The sequence below is a fragment of the Amphiura filiformis genome, chromosome 2 (genome assembly GCF_039555335.1).
Source record: "Amphiura filiformis chromosome 2, Afil_fr2py, whole genome shotgun sequence".
In the NCBI taxonomy this organism is placed as follows: Eukaryota; Metazoa; Echinodermata; class Ophiuroidea; order Amphilepidida; family Amphiuridae; genus Amphiura; species Amphiura filiformis.
Window position 1 is genome coordinate 51,438,313 of NC_092629.1, and position 25,842 is coordinate 51,464,154.

General features: G+C 36.9%; 1 protein-coding gene across 1 annotated transcript; it reads right to left on the reverse strand.

Moving 5' to 3' along the window:
• Window positions 1-253: 253 nt before the first annotated feature.
• LOC140146346 (uncharacterized) lies at window positions 254-25,627 on the reverse strand. Its single transcript, XM_072168155.1, has 14 exons — window positions 25,531-25,627; window positions 24,125-24,239; window positions 20,922-21,061; window positions 18,606-18,684; window positions 17,141-17,351; window positions 15,809-16,272; window positions 15,302-15,366; window positions 13,047-13,106; window positions 11,652-11,807; window positions 10,663-10,870; window positions 9,513-9,671; window positions 8,882-9,046; window positions 8,111-8,266; window positions 254-3,200 (listed from the first exon to the last, which is right to left on the reverse strand). The coding sequence occupies exons 3-14, from the start codon at window positions 21,026-21,028 to the stop codon at window positions 2,901-2,903; spliced, it is 2,130 nt and encodes a 709-aa protein (XP_072024256.1). The 5' UTR covers window positions 21,029-21,061; window positions 24,125-24,239; window positions 25,531-25,627; the 3' UTR covers window positions 254-2,900.
• Window positions 25,628-25,842: the final 215 nt, after the last annotated feature.

Consider the following 25,842-nt stretch of genomic DNA (forward strand, 5'->3'; position numbering starts at 1 on the left):
ATGTACTTTTATTTATATACTGCACCAAAAAAGTATCCTTGCACTTCTAATCCTAATTTGAAAACTAAACCATATTTGGGTAAAGTTATGTTTTTGAAAAGATGCACTATCTAATCCTGCACATTATGACACCCCATTGAATCCAGCGGCGTAGCTGGGATTTTTTTTCCAGGGGGGGGGGGGCAAGCCTGTAGGGGGCGGGGGCCCAAATCCACCAAATTTCCCTGCACTTTTGGGGGGGGGTGAGGCCCAAATAGACAATTTTTGCCAGGCTTATTGATAATAATCATATGGTATTGCATATAGTATGGATTCCCCATCTCTCTGCCCCTCCTCTCCCTCTCTCTCCTCTCTTTTTCTTCTTTCTCCCTCCTTTTTCCTTGCACTAGGGGGCGGGGGCCCAAATAGGAAATTTTTGCCAGGGGGGCAATTGCCCCCCCCCCCCTGCCAGCTACGCCACTGATTGAATCCAATGCGACCATGGCGACCTGAAGAAGTAGAGTTACAAGCATTTGATGAGAAGGTCAAGTTTTAAAAGTGACAAACTGGCCTATTCAAAAATCCACGGACTAGACTTCTGGTTTGAGAGTAGTGGATGGCTAATTTAAATCGAAAACAGAAGCAACAAAAGAAAACTGAAAAAGAATTGAAAAATAAAATAAAAGTTGTGAAAAGTACAGAGAACAAAAAACTGAAAAAAAATCCCTTACTGCTTTAAATAAACCCTGACTAAAGAAACTGTGTTGTCTCTTTGTTGTGCTTGTTGGGATCTTTTCGCCTTGTATCTAAACCAGTTTGTCACTTTTCAAATGGGACCTTTGTCTAATCAAATGCATGTCGCTTTACTTCTTGATGTCACATTGGATTCAATGAGGTGTCATAATGTGCAGGATTAGATAGTGCAACTATTAAAAACAAATTTACCCAAATATGACTTAGTTTTTAAATCAGAATTTTTTTCCAAGTGCACGGATACTTTTGGTGCAGTATATTTATAGTTATACTCTGTAACAGGGCCCCATAGAATAGCAGTGCTTTGTCACTGAAGGAGCTACCCTGTATAACACAAGCGCAAATAAATAAATAAGGTAATCTCTGTATCGGACCTTGGATGCTAAATAAATATTAAATAAATATCGGATTTATATAGCGCCTTTTTCCAGATCTTGAAGGATTCAAAGCGCTGTAATGTCACAGCCATGGTGAATCATCCCAATCAGATGCAGAACCTGGCACAGACCTATCTGCAGAGTGTAACAACTACCAATTAATTGTGCAGCTCCCCAAATTACATTGGGTGAAGAAGGAAGTTTTTGATAACCAAACAACTAATCACCAACTTTTTGGAAGCAGGAGAAAACAGGAGATCTTGGAGAAAACGTGCAAGAGTGAGCATGGAATTGCGATAAACCAAATGCACATACAGTCCTTGGGCACGGCCGGGGCTTGAATCCTGAACCTCAGTGGTGCAAGGCGATGGGACTACCACTGCGCCCCGGGACTGCACCAACTGAATATATGCAGATTACAAATTCACATTATTATTATTACAGTGGAAACTCATTAACACAAAGTTGTGTGGAATTCAAATTTTACTTCTTGTTATCAGGAGTTCATGTTATCCAGTTCTAATAACATGTGAAATGCATGCTTGGGAATGTAAAACATACTTCTTGTTATCAGGAACTTCATGTTACAAGGATTTGTGTTAAAGAGTTGCCACTGTATTCATATTATTATAAGAGGTTAATATAACCAACCCAAAGTGTTACAGTTGTACTACAAAACATAAACAAAATCCCAGTCTGTGCACGACCCATTTCAACAATTTTTTTAACTTGGGTTGTGTGCCAAACGGAATTTTGTTTACACTTTAAGATCAGGTATTAAAGAGCAGTAAATCCTCAAAAGTCTGAAAAGCCCACATTTATGTCACAACACAAAAATGTTCTTAAAACATTTATTCGAAACATTTTAATGACATTTATCTGTCAGGCTATATAAATATCATGAATGTGTTTTTAAAACTTTATGTAACTTTATGTAAATTATTTTGGGCAAACATTTTTGTAAAATATTTTGTCAATACGTAAACATTCTGTTTGAATGTTTTGCATCACCTTTTAAAAATGTTTTATGAATGTAAAAACATTTTAATACCCTATTATAACCCAACGTTTAAACAAAACAATGTGTGTTTCCTGGGACTGACAAATGGCCTATAACTATATTTCATAATCCCATATTATTATCTGACACCAACTTTTAACACGGCTTTTCTAACCGCCAATCTTGCTTCCTCTATTTCTTGAATTGTAGCTAGTAATACACCCAAATGTATTAGGAATACACCCAAAACTATTAGGAATATACACCTAAATGTATTAGGAATACACCCAAATGTACCAAGAATACACCCAAAAGTATTAGGAATACATCCCATTAACCCCAACATATTAGGAATACACCCAAATGTATTAGGAATACACCCACAATGTACTATGAATACACCCAAAAGTATTATGAATACACCCAAATGTATTAGGAATACACCCAAATGTATTAGGAATACACCCAAATGTATTATGAATACACCCCAATGTATTAGGAATACACCCAAATGTATTAGGAATACACTCAAATGTATTAGGAATACACCCAGATAAATTAGGAATATTAGGTGTACACCCAAATGTATAAGCAATATACAAAGATGTTTTAGAAATACACCCAAATGAATTAGGAATACACCCAGATGTATTGGGAATACACCCAAAAGTATTAGGAATACACCTAAATGTATTTTAAGAATACACCCAGATGTAGGTACTGCATTTTTTCTCAAGAGGAAGGGCAGACCATCATCAGTTCATGTTCATCTTAATCAATCCCAGCTATTATTATCTGACACCAACTTTTAACACAGCTTTTCTAACTGCCAATCTGGCTTCTTCTATCTCTTGAATTGTAGCAGGTCTGCCAAGAATCTGATGATGAAGTTTGAGAAAGAACGGAATATACGACAAAAACTCGATGAAATCTATGGAACCATCGTCATCAGCGTCAATGGTTTTGTGGATGTGCTTGACGACCTCTGGGTCAGAGCCGATGTCAACGCCAACGGAGAGTGCGACGATAAGCATGATTTCTTCGAGATTGAGCCGGCTGTCTCTGTTTTTGTCTGTAACGTGGAACATCTCCTGTTTGGGACAAAAAAGAAACGAAATGATTTGGAAAATTGTTGTTTGGCATTTGTTATGGTATTATCATAACATCTGCATGGGGGCATTTTGATTGGTTACAATGAGGTCTATATTATATATTGAGCCAATCAGAGATATTGTAAGAATGTCATGTAGGACTGAAAAAATTCAGCTTCAGTAGTAAAATCACACGTCAAGGTAGTTAAATCGCACGCATTGTCAAAATATTGTTGATAAAAATTGATTTTCAAGCGCTGTGGTGAAAAGAAAACTGTTTAAAAAAATTAATCGGCAAACAATATTTCCATCCCGTCCCCTTGACAATATCTCACACCAAGCAATTCCGAAAAGTTGACAGCCAGGCGTTAATTTTCATTTACAAGAGTTTAAAAAAAATCTTTTACATTTAGAAGGTATGAAGTTCAAATTAACACTACACTACACGTGTACAAATCCAAATCAACTATTTAGGCAAAATTCACAGCAAAAACAAAACCTTTTCATAAACACATGCAAAAGGTATATTGCCAGAAATTGTTAAAACTATCAAGACATTGCTTAGAATAAACTGTAAAAGTGCTACTTTTGGTAATTCTAGCTATTATTAAGCTACTGTACAACTCTCAGCTAGTAACTAATTTCAACAACAACATCTGCTAGCATCCACATGTGATACCCACATGATCAAAGGTGGTGTATCTGTGGCGTGCAAAGTGACTGCTCTCAGCAGATAAACTGCCTTTGATTGTGTGTGTATCACATGCTGGCTACTGCCTCAAAGAAACCATGTGGACTACAGTGGCGTTCTTACATCATTAAAGGCAGGGGCATATATATATACCTGGGCCACTGAGCCAGGGGGGGCGCAAATTTTCCAAATAGTTCTGGTGACCCGCTAGTAAAATTACTTTATCAAGACAAATTTGCATGAAAGCGCACACAAATTTGCAATTTCAATGCTAAATTGGGTCAAAGGGGAAAAGGATACATTGACCACTTTTGATTGAATTTGCCCCGCTATTTTGTTTTGCATTTAAAGACTCGCCATTCCTAGAGTAAGCTACTATACACAGCAAAGCATGCATATCTGATCTCTACTTTTTACATAAATACTGTACCATTTTGCTTATCAAGGAGGGAGCTTTTCTGGCCATTGCTAGAGTACGACCTGAATTTCTACTATTTACAAACTTTTTGTAACATTTAACTTGTGAGGAGTGGGTTTAAAGTCTTAAACTTTTCTTACTATTGCTAAAGTAAGCTACTAGTACTACACAGCAAAGCAGGCATGCATGTACCCGACTCTATAGACTATTCTGTATTTTACTTGTCAAGGAAGGGGTTTAAAGTTGGCAACTTTTCTTGCTATTGCTACAGTAAGCTACTAGTACTACACAGCAAAGCATGCATGTATTTATCTGACTCTATAGACTATTCTGTATTACTTGTCAAGGAAGAGGTTTAAAGTTGTCAACTTTTCTTGCTATAAAAGTAAGCTACTATAATTAGTACTACACAGCAAAGCAGGCATGCATTTATCCGACACTATAGACTATTCTGTATTTTACTTGTCAAGGAAGGGGTTTAAAGTAGTCAACTTTTCTTGCTATTGCTAAAGTAAGCTACTACACATCAAAGCATGGATATCAGATTTCTACTATTTATATAATTGGTGTACCATATTATTCCTCAGGCAGGGGAGAACTACTTTGTAATTCCTCCACCCAATGTTGTATGATGGGTTCTTCCCATCCCTCCTCCACCTGTGAAATTAATAAATGTGCAATGAATAATGACTTAAGTGCAATTGTGAGAACATTCAGCCTGGGGTTAGCAGTTTGACAAGAATTCTTCAGCAAATTTAATCAATTGTCGCAAAGACTTTTATTTTAAAAAAAATAGATGATTTGTGAGAAAAAAACCTGTCCTAGTCACAGCATGTTACAGGACAAATTCCTGATAGCTATCAACAGTCTTTCTGTGTTATATAGTCAGGGATGTAACTCCACTGTTGACAATAAGCCTGAAAAGCCTAAAAAACAGTGTGAAAATAACCAGAATGGCCATAAAACGGCTGAAAATAAAAGAAATTGCGTAAATCTGGACTACAGAAAAGCCTGAATTCAGGCAAAAGCCTGAAAAGTTACATCCCTGTATAGTTACCAAGCATCTCCAAAATACACCATGTCACAGTGTTTAAGAAACAAAATTTAGAAATTGTTGATTGATCAACAAACTTGATAAATCTATTGCATTGCGTGAATATTCAACAACTCTTCCTATACCTTTGTACGACAGACAGGAACCAAATGTTGTTAATCGGTGATGAATCCACACTTTTCCTGAGTGTATACACGAACGGACGTTAACCGTACTCGTTACGTATGAGCATGTAAAATTCGTCAAGCTCTGTTGATAATATTGAATTCTGTATTATTTTTTGGAGGGATCAGCTAAACATTGCCACTTTATTCTTTAGTTTTATTGCCAATATCAACAGAGAAATTACCAATCTTCTGGTTGGTTAAGTAGAATGGCAATGACAAATTGACAGTCGTAATGAAATAATCATGTGAATTAGATGATCTTTAGCTTGCTGTCGTTGTTGAAACGTATTTAATCGTGTTTCGGTGTAAACCACACCGACGAAGCGAACCCATCGTTGTTAAATGGTGATGAACAACGGTGAAACATGATTGAATCCCTAAATGTATCATAATGAGCTATTCCAGTTGAAATCCATACGCACCCTATGGAATACATCACCTTAATCACACACAGTGTGAATTTCAAATGAAGTGACATGAATGAGTGAGGCTCCATTTGAAATCTTCACCCCAGGGGGTGTATGGATTTCAGCTGGAATAGTCCATTAGGATTTATGTTCTGATTACTTGTGCATTCATGCGTATACATTTACTGACAAACAAGGACATGCACATGACATTTCACATTTAAACTATGGACCACTCTGCAAAGGGGGACCGTCCTCGGTTTCGGAGGTTTGCCAATGACCACAATTTCATGTACAATGCATTTGCGAGATGTCCTGCACCGTGCATTAAATATGCCGTCCACGGTTGCTACGTAAAATTGCATCTCATAACAATACACACAAAAAATGGCAAAAAACATCCTCGGTTTGTCGATTGAATAGTTAGGACTTTCTGTGTCCACGTTTGGAGGCAAAAACATGTGGGTGGTGGGGGTGGGGGTGGTTGTGTTTGTGTACATGTCCTGTGCACGTGTGTGCATGTGTAGAAACTGTGTCAACTTGGTCCAGAATCTGGTGACACTTCAATTTGTACATCTTTTATGTCCGGTTTGTTGCTAATTCATAAACAAATTAATATTCATGAGGTAAATACACCAATGACCCCTGTAATACCTGATTCAATTTCATAACAGGTAGGCAAGGACTTTTACTAATGAAAAATCTCTAGCCATTTATTTTGTATAATTGAAAGTTTTTAAAAGGAAATCAGGTCTGTGACCGGCATTCAGGATTGTTTTATACCTTTCGTGATCCTAGCATCCTCTTTTTATGACATTTTTCAGTAGATATCCCCTAAAACAGCTCATTCGCAAAGTTTTAGTGGATTCAAATTTCGCAATATTTTTGCTGAAGGAATTAATCTGCAAGAAATTTTTGGTACATAAACATTATGTAGCCAGAGGTTTCTAGGGTATACAAATCTCAACTTTTTTTTAGGAAAGTGAGGGGATGATGCTGTGGATCACAAAACGAAATGCCGTTTTAATAATAATAATAAAAATAAAATAACATATTTTTATGACATTTATGAATGAGGTTAATGACTAGATATGATTTGGTTGACGTTTAAATGACAGATATGAATGCACTTAACAGTTGTTTTTTTCCCCCATCACAATAACTATTCTGTAAAAACATCAAATGGTGCATGATATTTGCCATTTGAACTACAACAAATAAATGAAGATTTAAAAGATATGAACAGTTAGTGTAAAGCCAAGAATTTTCTGCTTTACAAATGCTAAATTCTCCGCTTTGTAATTTTAGCACATTTCTGACATAATAAAATTTCACAAGAATCTTACGTTCAAAAGGTCGGGACTCATGAAAGCCCCAAGAGCTATTTTTAGTCGGGCGCGCAAAGGATTGTGGGATACTCAAGCTGAAATGGGAGGTAGAACAGGCGTTGTACGGTAAATCTATGACGGATTTTACTTTATTTTGATGAATTTTGAAGACCCATTTCATTTAATATTTTATTTATTTCTTTTCAAAGGTATTTTTTTTCTTTTTCTAGGTCATTTTTGCTTATCTTTTTTATTTTTTTCTCAGAAATGCGTTTTCCGCTTTACCTCCGAATTCCGTGATTTTCGCGGAATTTCCGCAACGCGGAAAATTCTTGGCTTTAAGTTAGTGTTTCCAAAACAATATGCAACAAAAGAAATTATTGTCTTTGTTTGGCTATATCTGAAAGTATATATCTGACTTCTGACTGATTTTGCTTTATCACATCACATATAAGGCTGGTTTTATACTTTCCTGCTGCTTGCCGCTTTGACGAAGATATTGCTTCACTTAAGTCGCACCAGAAATGCTAGCCATACTAAAAGCGACTAGCGGCAAGCCAATATATCGATCACTCCACCGCTTTACCCAAGTGGCAGCACCACTAGGAGCTCAATTCAAGTTAATTCGGAAGCAATGTCGTATGACGTATACGAACAACATACAATTTTTGGCGATGCTGAGCGACGATATTGGCTTTCATAGTCAGGCAACTGCTGCTGATCGGTGTGACGCTCCCGATTTTTGAAAAGTGCAAGCGGCTTGATGAAGCATCCCGTCGTGACAAGCGGCATACTAGTTTGAAACCAGCATAACACAAGCAAAATTCTATTTTACATTACCCTACCTTGTAAGCCTGAATGTTAAAAGACAGTGCATCTAAATCAAGCCTTAATGGTTCAGCGGTACTCTGTGTCTCATGCCCTGTAAGCTTATCATTCAGTGCAGCAACTGTCACAAATTCTCGCTTGTCGATAGTCTTGTCCTTATTCAGGTCAAACACCTGAAAAAAGCAACAAAACATGATTAGGATGAAAGAAGTTTACCAAATGAAAGTGTTTTACAATTAAACAAGACAACAAATAAACACAAATCCTGACCGGCACACAACCCAACTTGGAAAATCAAGGAAGCGAATGTGCCCGCATGGGATTCGAACCATTAGGCTATCAGCTCTCATTAGGCTACCAGCTCTATTCAACTCATCCATTAGGCTACCAGCTCCCACTGATAAACGGTGGTTAAAACTGGGTCTGATGTGAGCAATCGAGGTATACAATATACATAAACAAATATTACGTAAGTACACAAGTACAGGAGATCATATACACCCAAATGTATTAGGAATACACCCAAATGTATTAGGAATACACCCAAATGTATTAGGAATACATCCAAATGTATTAGGAACACACCCAAATGTATTAGGAATACACCCAAATGTATTAGGAATACACCCAAATGAATTTTAGGAATACACCCAAATGTATTAGGATTAAGGAACACACCCAAATGTATTAGGAATACACCCAGATGTATTAGGAATACACCCAAATGTATTAGGAATACACTCAAATGTATTAGGAATATACCCAATAATGCACCCAAATCTTTTTACCTGCATAAATTTCTTAATCTGTTCCTTTGGTGCATTTGATGATTTCATCTTCTGCTTGATTTCTTTCAGTGTCACTTTGCCGTTGTTGTCTTTGTCCAATTCTTCAAATTTCTCCTCAAATATTGCCCTTTGTCTTGAGTTGATGAACTTGTAGATGTCCGATAACTGTAAAGAAATATTGGATGGAACAAAATTTATGCAAATGAGCTACCAAATTAGCATATTTTGTGATGAAAACCTAATGTGAATTGAAGATCGCTAATTGCCTCTCCACCGAGAAATTGCACTAACAACCTCATCAGATGGACGGAATGACATAACACGGTTGCATCATTTCGACCCATTATTATTGGTGGGTAATACTGGTTTATTTTAAAGAGACTGTACATGTAAAGTCTGCAAGCTTCCAAAAAAAAAAAGGCTTTATGAGACAATGTGCACATGTAACATGCAAATATTTGCTATTTTACACTATTTTGGTGCAAAACATGCTCCTTTGACCTATTTTTTTTACTTTGCCTAACCAATTTTCTCTTTCATTTTTTTGTCAGGGGGCACTTTTCTCATAATTTTTGTTGGGGAGGGGGTAATCTTCCTCTGCCTGCCCCCCCCCCCTCTTTCAAACGCATACCTGGAATCTATATGGTTTTTTTGTTTCCTTCTTTGTCTCATTATTTCCTCCATTCACAGTAGGTCTATATGGACTCCGCAGTCTTTGCTTTTCCTTCCTCCTCTCTTCTGCTTCCTTCCTTCTCTCTTCTGCTTCCTTCATTTCCTCATCATTCTTTGCCTAAATAAAACAAAATAATATTATAACTTATTGAAATCAAATATAATTGACAAAGTATAACAGTTCAACGACAGCAGCACAACAAAAAGATTAGGTAAATTACGCTGCACCCTTGGGCATGAACAAATTTTCACGCCTTTAAAAATAAAAAATAAAAAATAAGTAAATTCAAAATCCTGAATACCGCTTTAATAAGTTTTTGTGGTTGGTCAAAAGAACAAGACAGTCACACACTAAAAGAAATATCAGAGTTCACTTTATAGTCTCTTTTCCAAACTTCATTTGGTGGGGACAATCAATTGGGGGGAACAAAAAGCTTTGTTTGGCGGGATTTTTTCCAAAATAGCAGAGCTCGTAATTTTTGAACACATGCAATAACTATGCGGGATTCACAGGTACCTAAAAGCTCCATTAGCAACAATGCAGAGGTTCTGTTATTATGTGAAGATTTACATGGGACCCAACCACATAATTATAATAAGGAGAATCATTAAGTGCAATAGGATAGCTCAGTCGTATGATGAAGTCTAATGGTTCTGGACGCAACATAGCAAAGCTGCAAAAGATTCATCTCTTCCGATTTTTAAAGATAATTTGAAGATAATAAACACCCAGATCTCAAAATATAAAGAGCTATCTCAAGAACCACTCAACCAATACTAGGCTTGTTTGTACTCATTTTAATGCATTTTGTACGCTGATTCCAAACAAGGCCATTAAAATGTACAATTCTGAATTTTAAAAAAAATTAAGGAAATTTGAAACTTGTCATCTGCAGTAGACACCTGCGTAGAGATGCCTGTATCATAGTCTCCACATTTTCAGATATTTTCTAAAAATATCAAGAGCTATTTCAAGAACCACTGAACCAATACTAGGCTTGTTTGTACTCATTTTAATGCATTTTCATGCTGATTCCAAATATGGTCATGGAAATGTACAATTCTGACATTTTTGGATTTTTAAAGAAAATTTGAAACAGACATGTTACCTGAGCAAAAATGCCTGTATCATAGTCTCCTGATGCCACATTCTCAGCAATTTTCTCTGCTGTCTCTTCTTCCTTCTGCAATTCCATCAAGTCCTCTTTTGATTCCGTCAGATGTCCCACGGAAGATATATCTGCCTCTAACAGCTTGACTTTCTGTAGTTTCTCTTCCATTCTGGAAATCTCAGAGTCCCTTGTGTTCAAGTGATACCTGTAATGTGTGTAAAAAAAATGAGGTTGACTATAATATCTAGATTTTACAGAAGATATATCTGCTTCTAACAGCTTGACCTTCTGTAGTTTCTCTTCCATTCTGGAAATCTCAGAGTCCCTTGTGTTCAAGTGATATCTGTATTAAATTTGAGTAAAATGAAATGTTAGACTAGAAACCTGTGAGATCTATGGGGCAGGTTCACTAATCCTAAGGTGTGCTAGCTTAGGACAGGCAAACAGGCCCGCGTCTATTATAGGATGTCAGTTTGCCAGAGCTATATAAAAGTCATTAAGTCTATCATAGATTAAACTAGCCAGAGAGTCTTGATTCTGCCTTGATAGTATATATGTGAACATCCACCACTAAGTGGTAGTAAAGTTGGCTCTAGATCATTTTCAGTTTATTGCTGATTTCGAAAGAATGTACTTTCAGCTTTAAAATGACACCTCAACCAGCTTTCTGGAAGTGAAGTTGTGGTTCATCAAAGGTAAAATTCCTAATATATTTTACATAGAAATCCATAATTATACTGTTTTTGATTGTATCTCAAAATGGAAAATGCCGACTTTACGACCAGTTTGTGGTGGATGGGCACATGTTGTATTAATGGGCTATTCCATTTGAAATCCATACACCCCCTACGGAGAAAGCCATGACCATAATCTCAACTTGAATAGCCAAAAATCTGTCTCCAATGCAATTAAAGCCACTGGGTACACAAATAGAGCATACTGCGCTGAAAACATGATTTAAACACATTTTATTAACAGAATAGTACCTTTTGGCATCATCTGTGCCATCACAACCATCTCCTGTTGCATCCTCATCATCGTCATCCTCATCATCACTGCTGAGGTTGTTATTCCTTTGTATGTCCTCCATCTCACTTCTCAGTCTGTCAATATTTGGCTTGTCAAAATTGGTCATATAAATTCTGTGATTGAAAAAACAAAACAAAAAAAAACAGAAAATAATACAAATTCCTGAAAATTCACAGTTTATTCTCACTCCTCACTGGAGCAGATTGGATTGCTAGTCTTGCATCGATGTACCGGATTATCTCAGTCGTTCTGAGCATGCGAGATTGGAATTGCAAAAGGCTTTATTAAAAGTGATTAAATGATTACTTACTCCTCTCTACTTCTGATGGTTTGGATATGAATATGATGCCTGCAGGAATACACCCAAATGTATCAAGAATATACCTAAATGTATCAGGAATACACATAAATGTATCAGGAATACACCCAAATGTATTACTAATACTTCAAAATGTATCAGGAATACACTCAAATGCATTAGAAATACACCCAAATGTATCAGGAATACATATAGATGTGTCAGGAATACACCAAAATGTATTACTAATACACCAAAATGTATTACATGTAGGAATACACCCAAATGTATCAGAAGTACACCCAAATGTATCAGGAATACACCCAAATGTATTAGGAATACACCCAAATGTATCAGGAATACACCTGTATTTGGAATACACTAAAAGGTATTAGAAATACACCCAAATGTATTACGGATACACCCAAATGTATCAGGAATACACCCAAATGTATCAAGAATACCCCCAAATGTATTAGAAATACACCCAAATGTATTAGGAATACACCAAGATGTATCAGGAATACACCCAAATGTATTAGGAATACACCCAAATGTATCAGGAATACACCTGTATTTGGAATACACTAAAAGGTATCAGGAATACACCTGTATTTGGAATACACTAAAAGGTATTAGAAATACACCCAAACGATTACGGATACACCCAAATGTATCAGGAATACACCCAAATGTATCAAGAATACCCCCAAATGTATTAGAAATACACCCAAATGTATTAGGAATACACCAAGATGTATCAGGAATACACCCAAATGTATTAGGAATACACCAGTATTTGGAATACACTAAAAGGTATTTAGAAATACACCGAAATGTATTACGGATACATCCAAATGTATCAGGAATACACCCAAATGTATCAAGAATACGCCTAAATATATTGGAAATATAACCAAATGTACTGGTCCTACAGAGCTGCCAACCTTCAGAATATATCAGTTGTTCTAAGCATGCGAGATTGAAATCGCGAAAGGCTTTATTAAAATTAATTAAATGACACACAAAATGTCTGGAATAAATGAATACTTACTCATCTTTATTTCTGATGATTCCTGATGATTTTGATATGAGTGTGATGCCCTCAGTCAGACTACGTGGAAAATGGCAAGAAAAATGGCAGGAAAAATCAGACAATGTCAAATGGTAAAATGCCAACATATGAAATGTGATGTTCACCAAACACTTACAATGGTAGTCATACTCTCACTTCACATACACCGTGGACCACTCTGTAATGGGGGACCGTCCTTGGTTTCTGGAGGTCTGCAAAAGACAGCAAATGCATGTCTAATGCATTTGCGAAATACATCCTCTATTGTACGTGAGATATAGCATCCGCAGTTGCTAGGTTAAATTCCATACACATAAAAATACACAATCAAATGGCCAAAAACATCTTCGGTATGTTGATTGAGTACGGATTCAGATGACCATGTTTGCATGGTCCTAAACAGCTTCCACGTTTGGAGACAATTATATATGGGTGTATGTGTAAATGGGGATACATTTGTGATCCTATACCTATAAACTGGGGATATGCCATCAACCGGGGACATCCCCGGTTTACTTCCTATGCCAATTGGGCTATACACAATGTACAACATACATACATATATAAAAAATAATATTATAACTTGCTATTGCATAAAGATCACAGCAAGTGTGATGATAGACTATATAATAAAAAACAATAAACAAATAAAAAGAAGCAGATATGAAACAAAAAACCATTGTGTGAAGAGTGGCGGGGTGGGGGTTGGGGTGGGGGTGAGGATCAAAATTTGTCCTCAACATTATTTTTTCAGGAGTAACTACTTCTACATTTAAAGGAGTGTTTCGTGATCCTAGCATACTCTTTTTATGACATTTTTCAGTACATATCCACGAAAAAAGCCTATTCCCAAAATTTCAGTTGATTCCAATTTTGCGTTTGAGTTATGCATGATTATGTGTATTACACTGCTCCATAGACAATGCGTTGTAATTTCGTTCTGGTGCACCAGAACGAAATTCAAATTCTCACAATATCTTTGCAAAACGAATTAATCTGCAAGAAATATTTTGTACATAAACATTATGTAGCCAGGTTTCCAGTGATATAAAAATCTCAACTTTTTTTGAGAAAAGTGGGGGGATGAGGCTGTGGATCACGAAATGCCCCTTTAACAATACTGTAAAACAACAACAGCCCAAGTTGGTATCAACTGCACAGTTAATATTTATATGACTCTTGTAATTTGCTGACAATACTGTGGTCACTTTTTGCTGACAAAATTATGAATGGGGATGTCTCATAATAACAGGCGAAGCCGTCTTATTATTTTGATGGCTTCCAGTACCTCTCCAGACCTTTTGTCAAGCTCCCGCCCAAGGATATTTGATTCTTCCCAGCAGTGGTAGCGCTAGAACTAAACACTCCAGTGTCTGCAGGGACCCCCTAACTTGAAGAAAATTAAAAAATAGGGGGTCCGGAGTAGAGTTTGGTGAGTCCGAGTTGCACAAATGCAGCATAAATAGTATGTCTGAATTAGCACTAGATTGAAAACCTGGGGTCTGTAGGGACCCCTGAATTTGAAGAAAGTTTAAAAACAGGGGGTCCGAACTCTATTGTGGTGGGTCCGGGACCCCAAAAAGCAACTTAGCGCTACCCCTGCTTCCCAGCCCATGGAATGTGAATGTGAACACAGTGTCGCATCTGTGTTGTGTTTGTAAAATTGGGAGCAGCTATAGAAATATTGTTTCACTATGATATGACTTTGATGCCATATCTAAGATGGAATATGGCGTAGAATTTTGAGAAACTTTTCTTAAAGTTAGTTACTACTATGAAATATGTCTACATGTACAAAGCAACATACATACATGACAAAAATGTATTTTGAAATGTATTTCAATTGCTATTTTCTTTGAAACAGTATGTGATGCGGGCTACGATACTTCATCTCAATCAAACATATTGCATGTAGGAAGACATCTGATATCAAAAAAGTTGGGATGAGAGGATGTTCCCCATATTTTGTCATCTGCTTCACATATTATCATATCTTAAAAGGCTGCCTTTTGTGATTTTGTTATTATTGTCATCTAATTGTGATGAGATACACTGTAAAATTCACTTTATAAATTTTGAGGTATTATCACAATTACCATCTCATATCCATTAATAAAAGAAAGCAGCAGGCTGAAATATAAAATAATGTGAAATACAACAGTGATAATAAAAATCACACAAGGCAGCTTTTTGAGATACGGTAATATGTGATACAGACGACAATATAACCTTACCTTATGTGTAGCACCTCCTCACTAGTCTTGTCATCTGCTTCACCTTCAATATTTCCTTGCCCATTCTGTAACATAATGTGATTGGTTATTCAGATGAGAATATCATGTTATTTAACCAATCAGATGCCCTCTTAGACTATGCCATAGTCAATTTCTGATAAGTAAAACATGTTATTAATCATGATGAAAGCATTCAGTTGAACTCAAAATTATACTGCTCAATATTTATTACATCAAAATACTAGTATAAAACTGTTATGAAAAAGTTTATATAATTATATTAGTGACAGTAAAAGCAAAGTATACGTAGGCTTATATTATTGAATGCAACATATAATGTCATAATTATATTGGCACTTCAATACTGAACAATTCTGATTTTAGAATCGACCAGTTTATTAATCGCGAAAATCCGGGTTAAAAATCGACTATGGACATTGTATTTCAAACAGACTTTGATCGGGCAAAGTCCCTAACACGCAAGGTCACAAGTTAAGTAAAACCAACCTGATCTCCATCTCTGTCGCCATCACCATCTCCGCCACTGCCACTACCTCCATCACCATGGCAACCATCACCATCCCCTCCTCCTCCTCTGATATGTCCATCTTTGTTTCCTCCAATACCATCCCCATTCTTCCCAGCATGCATCAGCCCATCCACTTTATCACTTGCATCTCCTGTTCCATCCTCACCATGGTTACTTGCACCTCCATGGTTACTTGAATCACCATGGCAACTAACATTACCACCATTTGTATCACCATGGTTACTGACATCACCAGTTTGCTCATTATGTGATGGTTTATTTTCACTGAGATCGGATGAATGATCCCCATTGGATAGATTTTGATTTGCGTCAGTTTTGGAGTCACTATCTGTGCCTTCAGTTTGATTGTTGATGGCACCTTGATGTGGTTTTGTGGAGGGGGATACTGTACCATTAGTTTCTGTTACTTCTTGAGAATTCCCTAAAGAATAAGAATACACCCAAATGTATTAGGAATACATCCACCTGTATTAGGAATACACCCAAATATATCAAGAATACACCCAAATGTATCAGGTATACACCCAAATGTATCAGGAATACACCAAAATGTATCAGGAATACACCAAAATGTATCAGGAATACACCAAAATGTATCAGGAATACACCCAAGTGTCATCAGTGTCAGTGACGTCTTGGGAATTTCCTGAAGAACTAGAAAACAAGTTATTATGCATTATAAACTGAATTTTTACTTCATCACCGAAAGTGATTACAATCACTCCTTTTTGCAATGCATTGATCATCACTTTAGTACTCCTTTTTAACTGATCAGCAAAATAACAAATCTGTTGTTATGCAATGATTGGTCAGTGTAGTTCATATGACAAGCGACACTGTTCAACAGTTTAAAAAAAGCTAAGCTACTGGCTGATACATGCCATGGCCAAGTGAACTATCCCCAGCCTATGCTTTCCATAGCCTATGCTATCCACTAAAGAAATCCAGATGGTGCACCAACAGGCAAATTCCCTGTGATTTGTAATGTAATGAGAATTCTCCCTTATTTAGAAAGTCGTTTATTCTATTGACAATCTAACAAATCATACAAGCACTGCATCATGCCTTCACAAACCATAAGAGAGGGTTGTATGCCTTAGCGTTAGCGCAAAAGACACATAAACTGTGCATTATGGGAGTAGCAGACTTGCATGTCACACTTCATGGGAATATTGAATGATGATGGGACTTTGCCAGCTTGTGAATCATCTGTATTTATTATGAGTGTATCCATGCAATCCCATATCATGCTTTCCTGCTGTGCAATTATATGTAATACATATACATACCATTAACATGAGTACTTTGCACATCCCCTGAGTCCTTCCCAGAAGTTTCATTCCCTGAATCTCCATTCATTCCTGTCTGTCCACCTATCCCATGAGTCCTGTCTGTTACAGCTGACGATGAACGTGTGGGGACAGTCTTACCCGCCTCTGAGGGTGCTGTACTGTTAATCTGATGTCCGCTGATGACCATTCCTGAGACAGCATCAATACCCTGACAAATAAAGGAATACACCCAAACGTCTTAGGAATACAATGACATGTCTTAGGAATACGCCCAAAAGTCTTGGGAATACACCCAAATGTTTTGAAAATACACCCAGAGTTCTTAGAAATACACCCAAATGTCATAAGAATACACCCAAATGTATAAGGAATACACCCAAATGTATTCAGGGGTTTTGCAGAAGTGCAGAGATGCCACTTACATGCACTACAGATTCCAGAATAATACAGCACTAATTTTTGGGAATTCAAAAATATTATCCTGTTTTGCCACAACAACAACAACAACAACAACAACAACAACAACAACAACAACAACAACAACAACAACAATAACAACAACAAAAACAAAAAACAGGCTCATGATAAATAGAAGTGCATAAATTTGGACTGTGAAAAAAAAACACCACTAAAAAAAATTCAGATAAACGTGGCATCTCGAGAAGTTGAAAGAAAACAATATTAAACATTAAAAATCGACTAATTTCAGTTGAATCCATGCACCCCCTACATTGGAATTTAAAATGGGGTTACTTGAACGGGTGAATCCCCTGCATGACAGATGTCATGTCTTATAGGAGTGTATGGATTTCAACTGGAATAGCTCAACTGATCAATATAATTTAGCAAATGGCAGCTATTAGCATATATAATTTTTTTTTTTTTGTGATTTGCATGCTTTGTTAAATTATAAAAGTTGCTTGTGAAATCTTGTCAATATAATTTAACTCTTTCTGGGGGGGTTACTCAAATTTGGTTTGGGTAGGGGTGTGCCGCTGAGAATTTGAAAGTGGACCCATCCATATACCAATTTTTCAAGAATTTTGGACCAATACCAAGTCAAAATATTCTGACAAATTTCATGGCACAAATTGTCTTAGTTTTTACGATTTTTGGGAAATTTTTAAAGTTGGCTGCAGTGAGGCACAATTGGGATATTTGAGAATATTTTGAAAAAAAAAAGGTCTCATCCAAAAGTGGCCTAAAAATGGGGTCATTGATATAACAACAGGCCAAAAAATGCTAGCCATGTTTGCAGCACGTCTATGTATGGTTATTTGTACTGAGATGTACCCCCATGCTCTTTCTTTACCTTTTCTCTTCCTGCATATCATCAGAGTTATACAAAGACATGCAAATCATTTAAAATTATCATGGGTAAATTAAGAAAAAAAGAACATTAACAATGGTATATTAATATGCAAATTAGATGTTAATACATGCAAATTAACAACAAGCTTACCATATCTTTTTGTGTTACAAAGAAACCACTGGTAGGGGTTGTTAAGCTCGGTCTACTTCTCAACCGCTGGGATGAAGCACTATGCAAATTAGATGTTAATAACATGCAAATGACATGCAAATTAAAAAAGATAAGCAAGCAAGCAAACAGAGGTTGGGGGAATAAAATACAGCAAGCAGATCTTGAAAACCAAATGCAGTATGGGTATACAAGGCCTTTGAATTGGGTTATTGCAGTTGAAACCCATACACCCTATGGAAGACACACTCTTTATCTCCCATTCAGGGGGTGTAGAGTTCAAATGGGGTCACCCCCTAGGTAACCCCATTTGCAAGTCACACTCCCTGTGTGGGACATAAAGGTTGTTTTCCATGGGGGGGGGGGGTAGTGGATTTCAATTGAATTTCAACTGGAATAGCCCATTTTGTGAGAATCAGTGAATTTGTGTTTAATTCCCCTAAAATCATTCATATTCTCCACACATAGCTGACAGTTCTAATGATCTTATAATCTCCCGAAATATATATTAATTCTCAGCCTAAAATCATTCACATGCTCGTACATGCACATGTAGATCATAGTGGGAGAATTTGTTGGTTCTGTAAAACATTCTTGCAATACGCATTCTAACAGGCATCAAGTTTCAATTCTCCTAAAATCATGCATATGTTAGACACATATAAGTCACAGTTAGGAGAATAGACATTTGCAAGTTCTTGAGAACTTCCTTCCACAAATCACAAATCTGATTCTCTCAAAGCAGAAGGCAAAATTGACCCCCATATTAAAGCAACATCTATCATACAAGATATTTGCCACAACAATTAAAATTAAATGTAGAATTTGTTACAATTGAGTTACGGGAGGATAATGTGGGAGGGTGTTTATTTAAAAAATGGGTAACAGCAGGGTTATCAATAAAACATGTTAAAGGGAGGGGTTGAATAAAAAGAACAGTTAAATTGTCACTTAAAGCCAAGATGGCAAAACAGTGCTAGTGCATGCATGCATGCATGGGGCTGCTTTTCTGCCCCTAGACAAGCTCCCATTTGCCCTCATAGGCTTAAATTAAAAGGCCAGATTCCTTGCTGCTTGGAACATGTTGCCGCCCCTTCAAACCTTGTTGCCCTAAGCAACCGCTTAGTTTTACCTAATCATGCACTAGCCTTGTTGGGCAAAAACCTCTTGTATATTATGCTATACCAGTTGAAATCCATACACACCTATGGAAAACATGACATTAGTCTTCAAATGGGGTATCTGCATGTAGTCCGACGAGTAGGACCTGTTTTTTTTTCTTGGTATACCAACTATATATACTCTGACTCTGATCGCTCAAGAAAGATTAACCACAAAAATCCACTAACCGCCCTTCCCTTTTTTTGGGCGGTGCGGTCACTGGACTTTTGCGATTCGTCTTTCTTGCGCCATGTGAGACAGTGATCATAGTTTGAACTGAATATAGTCTGGTAACTTAGAAAAAAGGTCCTATTTGTCGGACTATTTAAATGGGTGACTCCATTTGATATCTACACCCCATGTATGGAAGATTAAGGTCATTTCTTCTATAGGGGGTGTATGGATTTCAACTGGAATAGCTCATTACATCTACATTAGTTCATTTCTCTTGAATTTTTAAAAAGGAAAAAGGAATTCTGGAATGGGTTATGATTGATCATTTCTTATGTGTTACTTGGGCTAATTGAGTTAAAATTCATACACTCTCTATTGAAGACATGACCTTATTCTCCCACACAAGGAGTGTGAATTTCAAATAGGCCGGTTACCTGAATGGGTCACCACAGTTTAGACCTGTTATCGACACGTGATTTCTAATTCAACACTGTGTCGGGGAAAAAAATTCGACAATCGACATGTGTCGAAACTTGTAATGAGATAAAAAAAAAGCTGAAAAAGTCGATAGATAAGCTTAAAATCACACCGATATGAATTACGATCACCGACTTCCGGTGTAAACACACTTCCTGGTTTGTTCTACATGTACTTCCGGGTTCGGGTCAACTTTGGGGGGTAATTTTCGACTTTCCGATGAAAACATGATCGTACGGTAAGCTTATTTGGACAAAATAGCATGGAAATTTCTTTTTTTTTTTCTTTTTTGATGAGTGTCGTAAAGTGTCGAAAAAGGACAATTTCTTTTGAAGTGTCGGATTTAGGGCCAAATTGACGATAATATGACACATACGACAATCGATAACAGGTCTACCACATTTAAAATCTCACTCCCTGTGTAAGATTAAGATCATGTCTTCCATAAGGGGTATGGATTTCAACTGGAATAGCCCCTTACTATACCTTCCAGTCCTGAAGGCCATTTTGGATCTTGAAAACTCTCTCAATCTCTCTAGCTCCGCATCATCTATATGATATTTACTGTTCAAACCGACGCCGGATCCCGACATGAAATATCCATGGTCAAGACGATGGTTGTAAATCTGAAAACGTAATGGCAGGGTAAAATAAATGTGATGAATGCAGCTAGGGTTAACATAATGGGGTATTCCAGTTGAAATATATACCCCACATGGAAGATATGACACAGGGAGTGTCAATTTCAAATGGAGTCACCCATTCAGATAACCTCATTTGAATTCCCAATCCCTGTGTGGATGACTAAGGTCATATCTTCCAAAAGGCCAAAAAAAAAAATTGTTGTGTTGCCCTCCCAAGCCTAAAATCTGGTAGTACACCCGGCGGATTTTTTTTTTTGTTTTTTTGTTTTTAGCAACTCAACCATTTGATACCTACTATTTCACAGTCACATGAGTGAAGAGAGGCATATGCTTAATATTGGCTGTATTTTCTACCCAATGTTGAATATTTTATTGAAGTAAATATTAATATTAAGGCCCTTCACAATTAATTCTTAGTTTACTATTTAAAGATTTTAAAATAGGCATGAGGTAACTTAATTATTAGTTATATGTATTACTTATTATTTTCTTCATTTTGAAACAAGTGGTCACAGGCACAGTCCAATATCAACATGAACATCCTGCATGGTACATTTTGGCACTGCAGATCATATTGCAATTATAGTTGATTTTATACATTGATAATTAATAATATGTGTTATTTGTTTGTTCAGGATTCATGATTTAAGTAAGAAAGTAGCAAATTAATGTAACAAAAATGTCATTTAACAGAGAAAATTACAGAGAAAAATCAAATAATTTTTGATGCGGGCGGGAAATAGGAAACTCAAAATCAATTGTGAAGGGCCTAAACATCCATGTTGTTGGGATTCAATGAGTCAGTCCTACTATCCAATTAAGGCCAGAGTAATGGAAGACACATTCGTTCACGCCCGAATTTGAGATTTCTTGATATTTATCAACACTAAGATGTATTCTTTCACTTGAAACTGATAAAATACAACTTGCTAATATTTACTCGTATTTTTGCTTGATTTGTTTCACTCTTTTCAACTCTAAAAAGTCACATATGGCTCAAGACAGCTTAGTAAATTGGCGGGAAATAATGAGTCAGAAATGCGCGAATGCGAAATATCTTGATTACACGCGCGATTCGCTTAGCGTGACGTGGCGCAACTCTGCTTGCGATATGTCCAACGCGCAGTCTAGGCGCATTCGGTTTGTTGTTCACGCCAGCAATTGTGGTGTAAACAAAACAAAAATTTGCAGTCAAAATGCCACTTAGATTTTTAAATTATTTTGAATTTTGGCACACTGAAAGCAGACATTATAGATTTATTGGTGCAAAAAGATGCATATTTAGACCATGCACCAGATACAGCTTTTTACAAGCGTGAAAGTCTTGCCGTTTTAAAATATAAGGACGTTTTGTGCATAATTTTGACATTTTTTTACTAAAACGTCGATTTCTCAGAGTTCACTTTTGACAATATTGCACGATTTTTGTGACAAGATAACTCGAAAAATATGCAAGCAAAAGGTAAACTTTTGCACTATCGTTTAGAGTACATCAAAGCCTAGGGAAGGTTTTCTCATTTTTTCAAAATATTTGTTTTAAACAAAATATACACCATTCTGTGCAATTTTTAGCTTAATAGAGTGACAAAATTGCTTTTTTCACATGTTTTTTCAATATTTCGAAAAAGAGACTTAATTTCAAAAAATAAAAAACCTTCCCTAAGTTCATGTCTCTTCTTTATGAAAAGCTAACTGATTTTTTTTTACTCCAAACGGATTTTTTCTAAGTTGTCACAAAAAAATTGGGGTAAAAAAGTGAATTTTTGTGATTTTTTTCAAAAACTCGAGATTTTTGAACAAATCTGACGTCACCATGGGATTCCTTGACTCATTTCCTTTCCGAAAATGTATAGTTTTATATACTTTTGACATACAATTCAGAAATAATGATGCTCGAAAAGGTCCATGTTCTCTACCATTACACTGCCCTTAAAGTGCTGGCTTGGGGCACAATCTTTTTAGTGAACGTTATGGATCTGGGAATAGGCTTGGGGGTACATGTATGATAAAAAAAAATCAGTTGTTAAAAAAAAATTATTAAAAAAAAAAAAAAAATTGAAAAAAAAAAAAAAAAAAAAAAAAACCCGGGCCCAGATTTTCGCGATTTTGACCCGGCCGCGGAGGGCAACACAACATTTTTTTTTTTTGGCCTAATATATATGGGGTACAACTGGAATGGCCCAATGTCAGGAATCTTGCTGTCGAAACGAAAATAGATTACATAGCTTTCAAAAAACATATATTATTAAGGCGAGTTGGAGGGGAGCATAACCTGGTGCTGTTTCCACTCATATGAGACAAACAAAGCTGGCACACAAGAGGAATGATATGGGTTCTACAGGAGATCCCAAGCTTGATATAATTATGGGATGTCAAATGTTGATTTTTCTTGGGGGTAAGAAAACGCTCAAAAATGTTTGTTTTTATATATTAGTGGCTTAAACTCTTGAATCGCAAGACCTACAGAAATAGAAATGCTACTGGCGTGACTCATTACCTATAAGATCAATGTATCAATATTAAGGAGTACACTGCCTTTCCAGCTAAAATAGTAATATGACAATATTTCAAGGCAATCTGTAGCCCAAAACTTTCCTTTATAGATGATATCTTTGGAGTATTTTTGGCACATATAGGTGTATTCCTGACACATTTGGGTGTATTCCTGACACATTTGGATGTAGTCCTAAATCATTTGTGTATATTCCTGATACATTTGGGTGTATTCCTGACACATTTGGGTGCATTCTTAATACATTTGGGTGTATTCCTGACACATTTGGGTGTATTCCTAATACATTTGGGTGTATTCCTGACACATTTGAGTGTATTCCTGACACATTTGAGTGTATTCCTGACACATTTGGGTGTATTCCTGATATGTTTGGGTGTATTCCTGATACATTTGGGTGCCCAAATGTGTCAGGAATACAACTATGTATTCAAAAGAATATCTATTCCTGATACATTTGGGTGTATTTCTGACACAATTGGATGTATTCTTGACCAATTTGGGTGTATTACCACATTGCCCCTATTGCATACCTCTGTTGTTTTCCTGAGTGTTCTTGTTCTATACAGTGCACTCCTTTCATTGTCAAATCTTTTTACTTGATCCGTAAAGGAGCGAGGACTCCGGATGGATTCTGTTGATTTACTCCTATAAAATAGAAAATACATGGAAAAGTTAATTTAATACCCATAAAATGACATGCGTATGATCTGAATCTCCCACACAGGGGGTGTCGATTTCAAATGCAGTCACCCATTCAGGTAATCCCATTTGCAATTCCCACTCCCTGTGTGATAAATTAAGGTCATGTTTTCCAAATTACCATTTAATTTCAGCTTTTCACTAAAATGATATTTGACTATTCCAGTTGAAATCCACTATCCGTGCGGGCCTCCACTAATTGAGTAAACGGGAGCGATTACTAAATCAGGAAGAATCGCTGAACAGATTAGGCCTACATGATGATTAGATACTATTATAGGCCTAGGGCCTAAATGGCGTTTAATACCACACCGAATAGCTATTTTATTACGTAAATACCCTAACCCATAAGCCTGTACCCCCATATATACATGTACCCTAATATCCATGTATCGTCCTTCACTGCAAGGTTAATAATCTTTCTTTCTTTCTTTCGTTTTTTTCTTTCTTATTTTTGCTTCCTTAATCCCACCCCCTTACGATATTTATAGTCTTTGTAGGCCTAATATCGTTATCCCATCCCGTATACCATAAACCATAACCTCGTAGGTCCCTTAAGTTGGCTATGCGCACCCGATGCAAGCATGAGTCAAGTGGCACGTGTTGTGTATGCCGACGCGCTAACGACAGCACGATTTCTGCTAGACATGTGAACGTGATGGTTGGCATAGCCCGTAAACAAACAGCCGCTATTAGCCCGAAACACTTGATTTTGAGGCCAATTCTGGACCATTTTCAACCAAATAAAGTCAAATCCATTCCATGTATATTCCCTGATCTCCCATATGAATTTGGCGACATTTGAATCCAAACTGACGGAGCCTTTCGATCTTCATACAACATTCGCCTATTTTAGTAAGATACACCCTCTATGGAAGATTATATGCCCTTAATCGACGACAAAGGGAGTGTGAATTTCATATGGGGTTACCTGAATGGATGATTCTGTTGGAGATTAAGGTCATGTCATCCATGGGGGGTGCATGGATTTCAACTGGCATAGTAGTTGGGTCACAATGAGCAAAAAATACAAATGTGTCAGATTTCCCACGGAGCTTTACGGAATTTCATTGCCAGTATCTTACCTTAAATGCGATTTACTTTTGATGCCCAAGTATCTCTCAGTGCATATTGGAACTGACCGCACCCCCCTGGCAGACCCTATGCTGGGGAAGGGTGTGGTGAAGCAAGACGGTGCAGGATGGGGTTATAACCCATTTCATTGCCAGCATCTTACCTTAAATGCAATTTACTTTTGATGTCTGTGCCTAAGTATCTCTCCGTGCATATTGGAACTGACCGCACCCCCTTAGCAGACCCTACTCTAGGGAAGGGTGTGGTGGAGTGAGACGGTGCAGGATGGGGTTATAACCCATTTCATTGCCAGCATCTTACCTTAAATGCAATTTACTTTTGATGTCTGTGCCTAAGTATCTCTCCGTGCATATTGGAACTGACCGCACCCCCCTGGCAGACCCTACTCTGGGGAAGGGTGTGGTGGAGTGAGACGGTGCAGGATGGGGTTATAACCCATTTCATTGCCAGCATC

Coding starts and splice junctions, on each gene's coding strand:
- LOC140146346 (XM_072168155.1), bottom strand. CDS start 21,028: ATGTCGGGATCCGGCGTCGGTTTGAACAGTAAATATCATATAGATGAT. Junction 16,273..17,140: donor GCAAAGTACTCATGTTAATG/GTATGTATATGT, acceptor CTTATTCTTTAG/GGAATTCTCAAGAAGTAACA. Junction 13,107..15,301: donor GAGGAGGTGCTACACATAAG/GTAAGGTTATAT, acceptor TTTTCCACGTAG/TCTGACTGAGGGCATCACAC.